We start from the raw sequence: 13,207 nt of genomic DNA, 5'->3' as shown, positions 1-13,207 counted from the left end.
TCATACCCACGAAAGTTCCCACCCTCGGCTATTCTCTTCCTTCCCCCCAGGATCCTAGGAGTTCTGCACGCTTAAGTGACGTATTCCAGCGTTGTTTCCTGGGGAACTGAGACCTTGCCTGTTCTCAAGTGTCTCTTGTGTTTTGGTCAGTGAATCGTACCAGTCCCAAGGCTAAAGCCTGGTTTTGCTTTAGTAAAGACGAGTTTTGCCAGGGGCCTCAGTAGGAGCAGCCATAGGGTCCTGAGGTGTAAACTGAGCCCCTTGCTCAGCCACGCTAAATCAGGATGCGCTCCAATTTTTCCCTCCCTGGCAATTTCATGGTGCTGCTGTGAAGTACAGGTTGAACCTCTCCAGTCCAGCACTCTCTGGACCAGTAACGTCCACGGTCCAGCATGATTTTAGTTAGCTGGTTCACTTGTCATGGCTGTGGCCAAGTTTTCTGTAGTCCCATGAAGTTTGTTCACAGCCACCAGTCCTGGCTTTCAGTGTTCTGCTTTGTGAGTTAGCTCTAAGTTAGCCCTAAACATCTTCTAAGAGCCCAGTAAGAAGCTGAAGTGTTGCTCATGCAGATAGACAATATTGACCTTTGGCAAATTCTCTGGTTCGGCACTGGTCAGATCACGAGAGTGCTGGACTAGAGACCTTCAACCTATGTTTTTAGAGAGAGTTAAATTATTTAAAAGAACACTCCAGAGAGGCTGTATTAAGTGGGGAAACCAAGGCATCAAGGGGTGAAGTGATTTGTCCAAAGCCACTTGGTGAACAAATAGAGTCTGGAATAGATTCGAGGTTTCCTAATGACTCACCCTTATCACTACAGCCCCTGACCTCCAGGTCTGTGTTCCTTCTAATTTTTGCCATCGATGTGCAGAATAAAAATTTTGTTATGTGCACCAAGGCATGCGCAGATGTGCGCCATCAAGAGAAACACCTGCTCCCAAGGATGGGTGGTTGCAGGGGCTCTGCTAATCAGCTGGGCGGCACCTGACTCTCTCATGAGCAGCTGCCCAAGTGCTCAGCTTACTGGAAACACTGCTCCCAGCTTGCAGGAGACTGCACCGAGTACTGGAAACACATCAGACAGCACACGGAAGTCATTCCCATTTTTGACACTGAGCTAGAGCTTGCAGCTGGACAGACCCCAGCATGCAGTATTCCCTCTCTGGGCCTGGCTGGAATGCTGCCTGCTGGGAGAGTACCTGCTCAGAAGAGGGCAACTCACACTGAAAAGGTATTAAGTCATATGGACCCAGGCAGAGGATTTTAACTGCCTTGCTGCAGGGGGTTTCTCAGCTACCAGGCAGGTCAGTGGTTTGAATAGACGGCTTGAGGCACACAACAAAACGTGACCACTCAAAGACTTACAACAGCCGTCAACACGAGGCCCAAGCAGTCTACCTTTTTAGGGGTGGAAGGTGAAGCATCAATAGAACCATGCTCTGTCGGATCGTGCGGTTCCATCAAACTCCGAACACACCAAGAGAGACACCCTGACAACCTCAAAACATCTGGTCTCCACACTTCCAAAAAGAAGTGCCTTGCATGTCGCTTAGTAACAGAGAGGAAGCCGTGCTAGTCTATGTACTATCAAAACAAAAAAGCAGTCAAGTAGCACTTTAAAGACTAACAAAATAATTTATTTGGTGAGCTTCCAGGGGACAAACCCACTTCTTCAGACCATAGCCACACCAGAACAGACTCAATATTTAAGGCACAGAGAACCAAAAACAGTAATCAAAGTTGACAAATCAGAAAAAAAATTATCAAGGTGAGCAAATCAGAGAGCAGAAAGGCTTTGCCTGATAACTTTTTTCTGATTTGTCAACCTTGATTGCTGTTTTTGGTTCTCTATGCCTTAAATATTGAGTCTGTTCTGGTCTGGCTATGGTCTGAAGAAGTGGGTCTGTCCCACGAAAGCTCACCTGATAAATTATTTTGTTAGTCTTTAAAGTGCTACTTGACTGCTTTTTTGTTCCAAAAAGAAGTGTTCCAAGCTCTTTCTCCGGCTTTTTAATTTTGTGTTTATAATATAATTAATCCAAAATAAAAAACTCCACATCTTAATATTTTGCTTGCCCCAGGCTACGTCTACACGTGCACCCAACTTCGAAATAGCTTATTTCGATGTTGCGACATCGAAATAGGCTATTTCGATGAATAACGTCTACACGTCCTCCAGGGCTGGCAACGTCGATGTTCAACTTCGACGTTGCTCAGCCCAACATCGAAATAGGCACAGCGAGGGAACGTCTACACGGCAAAGTAGCACACATCGAAATAAGGGAGCCAGGCACAGCTGCAGACAGGGTCACGGGGCGGACTCAACAGCAAGTCGCTCCCTTAAAGGGCCCCTCCCAGACACACTTTCATTAAACAGTGCAAGATACACAGAGCCAACAACTAGTTGCAGACCCTGTATATGCAGCACGGACCCCCAGCTGCAGCAGCAGCAGCCAGAAGCCCTGGGCTAAGGGCTGCTGCACACGGTGACCACAGAGCCCCGCAAGGGCTGGAGAGAAAGTATCTCTCAACCCCCCAGCTGATGGCCGCCATGGAGGACCCCGCTATTTCGATGTTGCGGGACGCGGATCGTCTACACGTCCCTACTTCGATGTTGAACGTCGAAGTAGGGCGCTATTCCCATCCGCTCATGGGGTTAGCGACTTCGACGTCTCGCCGCCTAACGTCGATTTCAACTTCGAAATAGCGCCCAACACGTGTAGACGTGACGGGCGCTATTTCGAAGTTACTGCCGCTACTTCGAAGTAGCGTGCACGTGTAGACGCAGCCCCAGAGTGATATTTTTTCAAAATTTTCCTTCATGGAGAATTTTTAAAATTTTGGGTTTCATTTGGGTACGGAATAAAGCCAGATTTCTAAATTCTTCATGAAATGACTTCCATGTTCCATCTCACTTTACTTCTTACTTGTCTTTAAGCCATTACTGTTTAAAACTGCCATGTTTCTATCGAGCTAAGGAAAGGGCCCTATGAGAAAAGGAAAAAAATAAAATAATAACCCCACAGGGTGAAACAACATAAAGGCTGGCAACACGAAAAGGAAATGGGATATGACAATTCTCTTCTGGCAGAGAGTCAAAAATAGAACAAGGTTAGCTGGCGGTGAATGAATTGCACTCTGTATCTGCCCTGTAGCCTGCCGAGACCCTGCAAGAGGAGGCTGCTTCTCATCAGACCTTGCTGCCCATTTCCAGGGTGTATTTATATTAACCCTATTACATCTGGTTTGCCCCGAGCAGCACACACTCAGCTGTACTTATAACTCACCCTGCAGACATACAGCAAATACACAGCATGAGCGTGTACCCAGAAAACAGCAGTGGGTGGATGGCATCTAATATCCGAGGCATCTTCCCTGGTGAATACAGCGTCTGCAGACCAATGAAGCATTGGCTGAAATCTACAGACCTGCCAGTGGTGGTCTTAGGGGCTCACATATGATATTGTAGTAGTGGGTCAGATCCCCAAGGTTTTTACTCCTTTTTTACTCAAGCAAAACACTCACTGATTTCTGAGGGAGTTTGTCTGGAGTAAAACAAGAAGTCCTGTGGCACCTTATAGACTAACAGATATCTTGGAGCCTGTGAAAGCATAAGCCGGGTGCCGGAGGATTTCTCGTTGTTCTCGAAGATACAGACTAACACAGCTGCCTCTCTGATTCTTGCCTGGAGTAAGAGCCTCACTATTTGACCTATTCATTAACTCCATATTTGCCCCACTTCTTTTCCTCCAGAGACTCCCCAAAGCTCTGCAAAAGGGAACTGGCTTTTTCCTGAAATGCTGCCATCACCGGACCATGCAGCAGCTCCTTAACAACAAACGCAATGTTATGTGATAGGTCAGGAGGAGAACAACACGGCACTCAGTAGCAAAGGCGGTGGAGAATGAGGAAGGCAGATTACTTACAATCGGCTCTAGCTGAGACTAACACCTTTACTGTGAGACCAAGTGCCACCAGATCTTCAATGACCATGAGTGGTCAACACATCAGCTATAGTTCTGACCAAAAGTTGGACTCGAACACCACGGTGTCCCTGAACACCGTACGGAGGTGAACGTACACGACTGACTTGGACAAAAGAGCGAACATCAGCACCTGCAATAATTGGGATTCACCTGGAGATCTCCAGTTCCCTGTTAAGATCTGAAGAGGTCACAGACCCAGGGCTCAGGGCTAACCTACCCAGGATCTGCTTCTTCTGAGGCTCACTTGTTTTATGGGCACGTCAGTGGTGTCTGGTACTGCAGAATCCTTAGCTACCCTGCTGTCCCATCTCCATGAGCTTTCTGTCCCACTGTCTGCATAGGAGCAGGCTTGTCTAATGCGGCCATCTCCACTTTAAACTGAGCAGATATCACAGGAAATGAGATGACCATCTTCAGTCAGTGGTGGGTAGGAATGGGGGTGACTGTCCCACAACTTTCTCGAGGGACACACTCTCTTTGACCCAAAGAGCTGCTCTCTGCCGCTTTCCCCACAGTGTTTTTGGCTAAAACTGCTAGCGCTGCTGATCTCCCATTGTGCTGCCAGGGTGAGCGCACTAGAACAAGTGAGAACTTGAAAGCTTTATTGTCGCACATGGCAAATTTCTTTGAGGCTAGTGTGAGAGACCATAATGAAACCCCCAGGGAAACAGGGGCAGGGGCAGAGAGGGCAGGAACATCAGGTGGAATTTAAAGACAAGGTGAAATGCTGACTCCACTCAAGACCGGGGAGCTCGGCCTTTGACTTCAGTGAGGGCAGGATTTCACCCGCAGTGCAGTGAGTTACGCCACTGCCTTTCTATCCTTACAGGGCTGCATGCGCCCTCGGCCTCTAATGGTGACAAGTATCAGAGAGGTCGCTGTGTTAGTCTCTACCTTTGAGAACAAGCAGAAGTCCTGTGGCACCTTATAGACGAACAGATATTTTGGCGCATAAGCTTTCATGGGCAAAGGCCCGGTGATGAAGCGGGTCTTTGCCCACGAAAGCTTATGCGCCAAAATATCTGTTTGTCTATAAGGTGCCACAGGACTTCTGGTTGTTCTCAGCCTCTGAGTGAAGCCTGTGCCAGAGTTTCTTGCCAGAGACCACTTTAAAGCTTCCCTAAGGATGAATGTGCGCTTTGAGGTGTAATTAAATAAGTACCTTCTTCAGGGCCACCTAGTCTTGCTAGTTCTTTGGGCAGCTGCTCAAGACAGATTCCACCAAAGTGCTAGGACAGGAGAACCTTCGGCCCCCCCAGACTATGGGGAGAGTTGAGGGTTCTTGGTGTGCTGTTATACCTGGGGCTCAGCGTTTCATACAATTCAAAGACTCAAGAATACACCCTGAGACAGACCAGTCTGCTCTTTGACCTCTCTTCATAAGCAGAGAGTCGAAGCTGCTCACCTTTCTCATCCTGACCCTGCAGAAACCGACTCACTTGGAATTTTTTTTTTAAATGCAAGTTTCATCAGATACTCACTACAGCTGTCTGGATTTTTTTTTTCTGGGTGGGGGCGTGCAGAAAATTACAGATACTCCAGCAACTTAACCCAGGCCATAGAGGAGAGGCATGAGACATCCCAAGCTTGTAATTCCCAGGAAGTTCCAAGGTGGCATTTCCAGGTAGGAATATTTTTGTTTTGCTTTGAGGTTAATGCTTTGTCGAAAGGCTGACTTCACCCCAGAAAGCTGATACTTCTCCAAAGCTTCAAAGCCATCTTTTTTCTGAAACAATTTTTACAGAAATTTGCAATTTAATGCAGATATTCCAAGGACAAGGCCCCTTTCAGCAGTATGACTTCTCAGAACCTTTTTCCTCATCTCCCTCTAATTCCCTGCTCCCAACCCTTGCAAGCTTTCAAACGTGGGTCAGGTCTACACCAGAAAAGAAATTCAGCTTCAGGTACACAACTCCAGTTATGAGAATTGCAACTGTGAGGAGCTCCAGAGTCAACAGGAGCACCCTGGCTCTTTGATTTAACACACTTGAGCTGTGTCTACACGTGCACGCTACTTCGAAGTAGCGGCACTAACTTCGAAATAGCGCCCGTCGCGGCTACACGTGTTGGGCGCTATTTCAAAGTTAACTTTGACGTTAGGCGGCGAGACGTCGAAGTCGCTAACCTCATGAGGGGATCGGAATAGCACCCTACTTCGATGTTCAACGTCGAAGTAGGGACCGTGTAGACAATCCGCATCCCGCAACGTCGAAATTGCCGGGTCCTCCATGGCGGCCATCAGCTGAGGGGTTGAGAGACACTCTCTCTCCAGCCCCTGCGGGGCTCTATGGTCACCGTGGGCAGCAGCCCTTAGCCCAGGGCTTCTGGCTGCTGCTGCGGCAGCTGGGGATCCATGCTGCAGGCACAGGGTCTGCAACCAGTTGTCGGCTCTGTGTATCTTGTGTTGTTTAGTGCAACTGTGTCTGGGAGGGGCCCTTTAAGGGAGTGGCTTGCTGTTGAGTCCGCCCTGTGACCCTGTCTGCAGCTGTGCCTGGCACCCTTATTTCGATGTGTGCTACTTTGGCGTGTAGACGTTCCCTCGCAGCGCCTATTTCGATGTGGTGCTGCGCAATGTCGAAGTTGAACATCGACATTGCCAGCCCTGGAGGACGTGTAGACGTTATTCATCGAAATAGCCTATTTCGATGTTGCTACATCGAAATAAGCTATTTCGATGTTGGCTTCACGTGTAGACGTAACCTTGATGTGCTAAATCACACCTTGGAAGATTGACCTCCAGAGCATCAATCCTCTCATGAGTATAAACATGCCTTTAGACTAATTCACCAGCAAACTCCCATGTACGTACCGGATTCACGTGGGATTATTACCTTCCTAGCATGGCAAACAATTAATTTGGTTTATCCTTGGGTGCTTCCTCCTACAATCAGCTTTCTCCTTTTCAGCAACGTTCCAGCAAGTCCCTGGCACACCATTGTAAATTGCACAGAAGTTGCTGTGATGCCACCCAAGCTGTCATGTGACACCCGATAGGGATTGGGGAACACAGGGAGACAGGCTGATGTCTAGAAGTTAAATTAGGCATAAAGGAGTCAAAAGTCCTGGGTTCCACTGCTGATTCTGCCATTGACTGATTGTGTGATGCTGATGACTCCCTCAGGCCCACAGTTTTCCAAAAATGACCAACCATTGGTTTTAACATCTTTCTAGCTTCGAGCACTCAACCTGAGATACCCACAATCTCCTTTTTGGAGGTGCAGAGTCCTTACAGATCCCGCCAACAGCAGCTGGAATTGAGCAGGAGGACCTCCCAAAATGGGGGTGCGCCCACACATTGAGAGGACCAAAAATCAGTGATCGCTTCTGCAAATGTCGGCCTTTACTGCTCTGGGCCTCAGTTTCCCCAGCTGTTCATTAGGAATCACCCCTCACATTGGGGCTGGCACACTGAGAGCAGGCCCACACTGTGGCAGTGAGTCAGAGCTTAGGTCAACTGACTCAGGCTGTTGCTACCAGGCTTAAAATAGCAGCATAGACATTTGGGGTCCAGCAGGCTCCTGGGCTTGGACATCCCTCTCCTCAGCCCTGTTTCCTAAACAGGAATGTCACTGCATGGCTATTTTCAGCCCCCAAGCACAAACCCCTAAAAACCAGAGTGGGTTGACCTGGGCTCTGAGATTCACTGCTTTGGGGCTGGCATACCCTAAACGTTTGCGAAACGCGTTGAGGATCCCCAGGAAAGGGACAAGAAAATGGTAATGCATTGCTGCCAATGAATGGCTGGGAGGAGACAGCTAATCAAGAAGGAGCCTTCTCCTGGGAGCTCACAAACACCAGAACAATTAATAACAATTAAAAACAGGGGGAGGGGGGGAATTACGCAGCTCATCAGTTACTTTCTAGCAAAAGGCAGTTTTGCAAGCTCTCGAGGGCACTTTAGACGCTCAGCTTACAGCATGTCTCCTGCTTGTGTAAAAATCAAGAGGCAGAGCAATAAGTCTAGGATCCAAACCTTCTTTCACTGGTATCTGTGGATGAACTCCCACTGCTTTGTGTAGGAGCAGGATTGGACTCCTAACAGCTGGGTCTGGGCGCCAGAACGGGCATAGGGCATTTGGAAGTGCACTGCCAGTTAGAAGCATCGTTTACACCAAGCTGAGCTTCTCTTCCGGAAGGTTGGGTTGGAATAATGAAAGATTTAGCTCTTGCACAGCACCTAAAAGGAGCTAAACTCAAGGCACCTTACGAGGAGGGCCAATAGCATGGGGAAACTGAGGGCACCAAACTCTGCCTAAGGGTCATGCAGCAAATCAGTGGCAGAACAAGAAACAGAAGCCAGGTTTTCCATATGCCTGTCCAGTGCCCAGCCTGGCATTTCACACTGCTGACTACAGTTAGTGTCCATGAAATTTTGCTTTCCCCCTCCTTTGTCCTCTTCCAATCCCCTTTTCCTTCTCTGACTGTTTTCCCATGTGTCCTGTTCACCTCTTTTCTCCCCCGCTCACCTGTCCTTTTACTCCATTTCACCTCTTCCACATTTTGCTCTCCCCCTTTCCCCTCCTTTCGAGCCATCATCCTCTTTCCCTGCCCCTCTCTCCTGGCCATCAAGCCTCGGTAGCCATTGGGCCCATAACCTGGAGAAAGTTCTAACCTGACCCCACCAAAGCCATTTGCCTTGTGTCTTCTTAACCTGTACTGTACATTGAACCAAATGTCAAACACATATGCAGGTACTTACCAGTCCACCTGGACTTCCACATCTCTTGTCTCCACCTTGGTTGGCACGTCTCCATTGAGCTCCTGACTGCTGCTCGTTAGGAGTTTCAGGACTGGTTCTATTTCTTTTAGCAGCTCGTTGTTTTCGACCCTGCCATTGAGGCAAGGATTGGCACTGGCACTGGCCCTTCCCTTCAAAGTGTCCTCCCCTTCGGTGCCGGCCACCACACCGTTGGTGTGCACGAGGGACTCGGCTTCCCCTCTGCTCTCCCTAGCTGAGCCCACGGCATGGACCGCGCCCTGCTGCAGGTCTCCGCTGGGGACACTTGGATTGGACAAGTCGACAGCTTTTGTAGTGGGGCACAAAGGTCTGGTTACTCGAACAGTCTTTGGCAGCCCATCGCCGGCAAAAGTGGTCTCCAGGTGAGTGGTGAAGCCCTCGGGACCTCTCAGGATCAGAACCACGTAGGTCTCCGAGGCGATGCTCCTCAGAGTCTCCAGGGCACCCTCATAACTTACGTCCACGAGTGGCCGGCCATTGACGGCCAGGATAATGTCCCCAGCCTGGATGAGGCCACTTTGCTCAGCTGCCCCTCCCCTGATCAGGTCCGAGATGATCACCGGGGGCTTGCTGACACGTTCCTTCACCAGGAACCCAAGACCCCCAACCTTGCGCTTGAAGAGTCTCACTGAAATGACATTGGGTTGTATCTGCTGCACGCTGAACACACTCTCTTCCATTGTAGCCCTTGTGCTTCTAGCTGGCTGTCCAAGACCTCTAGACCTTCACAGCCCAGGCTGGCCCACTGCTGAGCCAAGTGATTAGACGCTAAGAGGAGAGTGTGGGCTTCTCCCTGCTTGCGAGGAGGAACTTGGTGGCTCTGGAATTCCTTGCCTCCTTGCAAATGCTGCAGAGCATCAGTTGTTGCACATCACTTCCAGCTGTGTCTTCAGCAGCATCATTTTATTCATTCATCCCTCCCTCCCCTCTTTCTTTTGTAAGGGAATGACGCCAGCAGCTCGTGTAACCTTCACTGGGACAGCACACGCGTGTCACCAACAGAGGGCTGGGCTGGAAGGAGCAGGCACAGAACTAGGCATCTCTCTGAACAGGGACAAGACATTCGAGAGGGGACAGGACAGCGCTGAAGCATCCCTTGATCGTGTGCTCGGGAGCTGTCTCACTTCACAGGCATCTCCGTAGATGCTGGAGAGATCTTGAGTTACTCTAGCTATAAAGAGGGATTTAAAAAGAGAAAGAGAGAGAGAGAGAGAGAGAGGGGTGAGTTTGGACAGAGCTAATTCTGGGCCCCAGAGATGCCTCGGAGACCCAGATACCAAACATTCAGCCCAGAGATCCTCTCCAGAGCTGGATTTCAAAACCATGAAATCATCCCAAGCCGCATTTTATCTCTGTCTTCTGCAATTGCTTCAGCACTGCCTGGCTCTTCCCACTACAATAGAGCTGATGGGGCACAAAGCCCCAGTAAGGAAAATGTGAGGGCAATCCTTTGGCTGGTGCAAATCAACATCATTCCACTGAACTGTATTGAACGACATTGATTTACACCAACAAAGGCTCTGGCTCCTATACTTCAAAATACCTTCCTGAGCCAAACTCTGCCTGGCAGAACTGACTCAAGGCAGAGCTGCATCTAAAATGCTGCGGCATTTCCTAAGGTGCACAGTTAATTTACTTCCATGAGAGGCTGCGGCTCCATCAGCGAGATAAGTCCTCCTGCTGACGGAGTGTTGTCTACACCAGGGGCTAGTTAGGTTAGTAGAACTGTATCGTTCAGCTGTGTGGATTTATCCTGTAGTTAGATCAATCTAAGTGGACAGCGTACGCTTGGCCCAAGGTGCATCCGAACCCTAGGTTTTTTTTATTTAAACAAAACAGCAAACATGAAGGAAATCTCACCATTCAGGTAAAGGTAAGAGTAATAAAATGTCAGTTCCTTGTTTGGGTTTTTACAAACTTGTTTGCACCTTATTAAGTACTAAATAAATAGCTCTAAAAATATCATAGCAAAAATGTTTTAAAAATATTCAACAAAACTCCCAAAGTTAAACACACTCAAAATATTTGCATAAACATGTATTTAAAATTCCTTTTGTCTTAATTTTTATTCTTTTAAGTTATGTTAAAGGAAAGTCATGGTTCTCAGTATTTGTGCCTGTAAGCAGTTTACAGAAGTGAAATTGGGATCACAGGCAAGCTAATTAAAAAAATATCAGCTTGAGTAAAAATTCTGATGTTAACTCTTAACTCAGTGAGGAAAGCAATACACCTACACATAAAAATTGCAAGCATCTATTTAAGCAGTTAAACATAATTTTTAGTATAAAATATCGGTCCCGCACCTCAAATAAAAATGAATGTATATGTAACAATTGCAAAAGCATAGCACATGCTACAAAAATGTTTGGTTCCTATTACATTGTAAACAATGCTAAAGACAAGAAAAAACTATAAACAGAAGATTTCATTATATTCATTAACTTGATCTATTTAAAGTGGCATTCCACATACTATACCAACCATGCAACTATATCACATCCACAATCAGAAGATATACCGAGTAAAGAAAAGAAAAATAAAGGGTTTTATAAATTAAAGAAACAATCAACTACACCTCCATCTAGCATATGTGAACAATTAAATTGGCAATCAGCCAGCAACCACTATTTGAATCAAGTTAGCCCGTTTCTTTTTTTTTTAATTCCTTAATGTGTTTTCTGTGTTGCTGTATTATTTCTGTAGAATATTTACAATGTGCACAATTCACTCAACTGTTTAATCAACACAGAAGTAAAAAAAAAACAACACACACACACAAGTAAACAGCAGCAAACAACATGAAATACAAAAAAATTAGTACAAGGGAAAAAAGCTAAGCATTAATTACAAACTGGGTTACAAACTAATTCCCTGGTAGCATCAACCATGCTGTGGGATCTGTGACACTCCACCCTAAGTGAGATGCATGGTATTCAAAACAATCTGTTTTAAATCTGGCTGCCAGTACTACATCCTGGCACAGCATTACTTAATAAATTGGTTATGGTCCGTTCAGTAGGTTATCTGAAAAAAAAAAACCCTTAAGAACAATACCTGAATCGACATCCTTACATCAACAGCTGTGCTACCCATGGAACAGGTGAGCTAGCTTGTCCTGTTCCCTGCCCAAAGCGCAACCACCAGTAGTAAGGATAACCTATAACATAAATGGTCAGTCCTGGGTAGGAACTAATTACAAAACATTGATATGTAAAGGCCTCGTTTGTACCAGCGCTGCTCCACAGTTCATTCCCTTCTCAAATACCGTAAAGCTCTGTAAAGCACACCATTATAATGCTTATCCCAGTATTTCTACACCATCAGCCTAGTCCCAATCATAGAGCAGGCGGTATTGTCTTAATCATGCCCTAATAGATGTGTGCTGCTACTTCCAGTGCCACCAGGGCTAACCCACAATGCCAGAGTGAAAAAGAAAGGCTATGCTTGAATATAAGGTGGTGCCATTTGTACACCTACATGCCACACACACTACAAATATATGCACCATATCCATATTACTCATATACGTTAATTACTTGAAAGTGTCTCTGTGGCTCAGTCATAAAACTACATTTCTAACAGTCCCAGGAAGCCTCAAAGCTACACATAATTGGGAAATAGAATCTGTCCATCACTCCTTTAGAAAAATGTGCAAACCAAGGAACAGAGTGGAGATGGGTCATACCTGTCTACATCAGAAGGTGGCAGAAATGTAGCACTATAAAAGACTAACAAAATTATTTATTCGGTGAGGAGCTTTCATGGGACAGACCCACTTCTTCAGATCAATTTAATTTCCAATACAGACTGACATTTATCAGTACAATGAAAAAAATTGCAGTAAAACCGACAAAACAAATAGGATTGAAGGAAGGGGGTGATTTTTTTTTTCCGTTTCTTCTTTTCTTTCTTTCTTTGTTGGTCCTCTGTACTTATATTTGTCAGTCTGTATTGGAAATTGGGTCTGTCCCATGAAAGCTCATCACCAAATAAATCATTTCATTAGTCTTTAAAGTGCTACATTTCTGCTGCTTTGGTTTGTTGGAGCACAGACTAGCACAGCTCCCTCTCTGTTACTATACATCAGAAGGGATGTGTCTACACTTAGCCAAAATTTTGAAAGGGCCATGCTAACGGCCAAATCAGAGAATGCTAATGAGGCACTGAAATGAATATTCAGTGCCTCATTAGCATGCTGCCAGCCATGGCACTTTGAAAGTGCTGAGTTTCGATCGTGTGTGTCTCGTCTACACAGGGCCCTTTTCGAAAGGACCCCGCAAACGTCGAAATCCCCTTATTTGTATCAGCTGTGACAATGCACGCTGCAGGGATGTGAATTCACAAGTGCACCATCGTGCTGCACGCTGACCAGCCCTTTCAGCCCTGCTGGCATGCACCAAAATTCCCTACTGCATAACAACACAGCACTGTTGAATCAACGCTCGGTTCTGTGGGTACCCTTATCGTGCAAGAGGTTGGTGAG

At 46.8% G+C, this 13,207-nt stretch overlaps 1 protein-coding gene across 3 annotated transcripts in view; it reads right to left on the bottom strand.

Moving 5' to 3' along the window:
- NOS1 (nitric oxide synthase 1) overlaps window positions 1-13,207 on the bottom strand; it is a 143,282-nt gene that overhangs the window by 65,012 nt on the left and 65,063 nt on the right. For all 3 annotated transcript variants that reach the window (XM_075012302.1, XM_075012301.1, XM_075012303.1), the window contains exon 2: window positions 8,686-9,895. In XM_075012302.1, coding sequence (XP_074868403.1) covers window positions 8,686-9,404 — 719 coding nt within the window. In that variant the 5' untranslated portion in view covers window positions 9,405-9,895. The remainder of the gene's footprint in view (window positions 1-8,685; window positions 9,896-13,207) is intronic.

This window comes from Carettochelys insculpta, chromosome 18 (assembly GCF_033958435.1).
Source record: "Carettochelys insculpta isolate YL-2023 chromosome 18, ASM3395843v1, whole genome shotgun sequence".
NCBI classification, from domain to species: Eukaryota; Metazoa; Chordata; order Testudines; family Carettochelyidae; genus Carettochelys; species Carettochelys insculpta.
The sequence above is the reverse complement of the archived record's forward strand: the minus strand, read 5'-3'. Positions and strand labels throughout refer to the sequence as shown.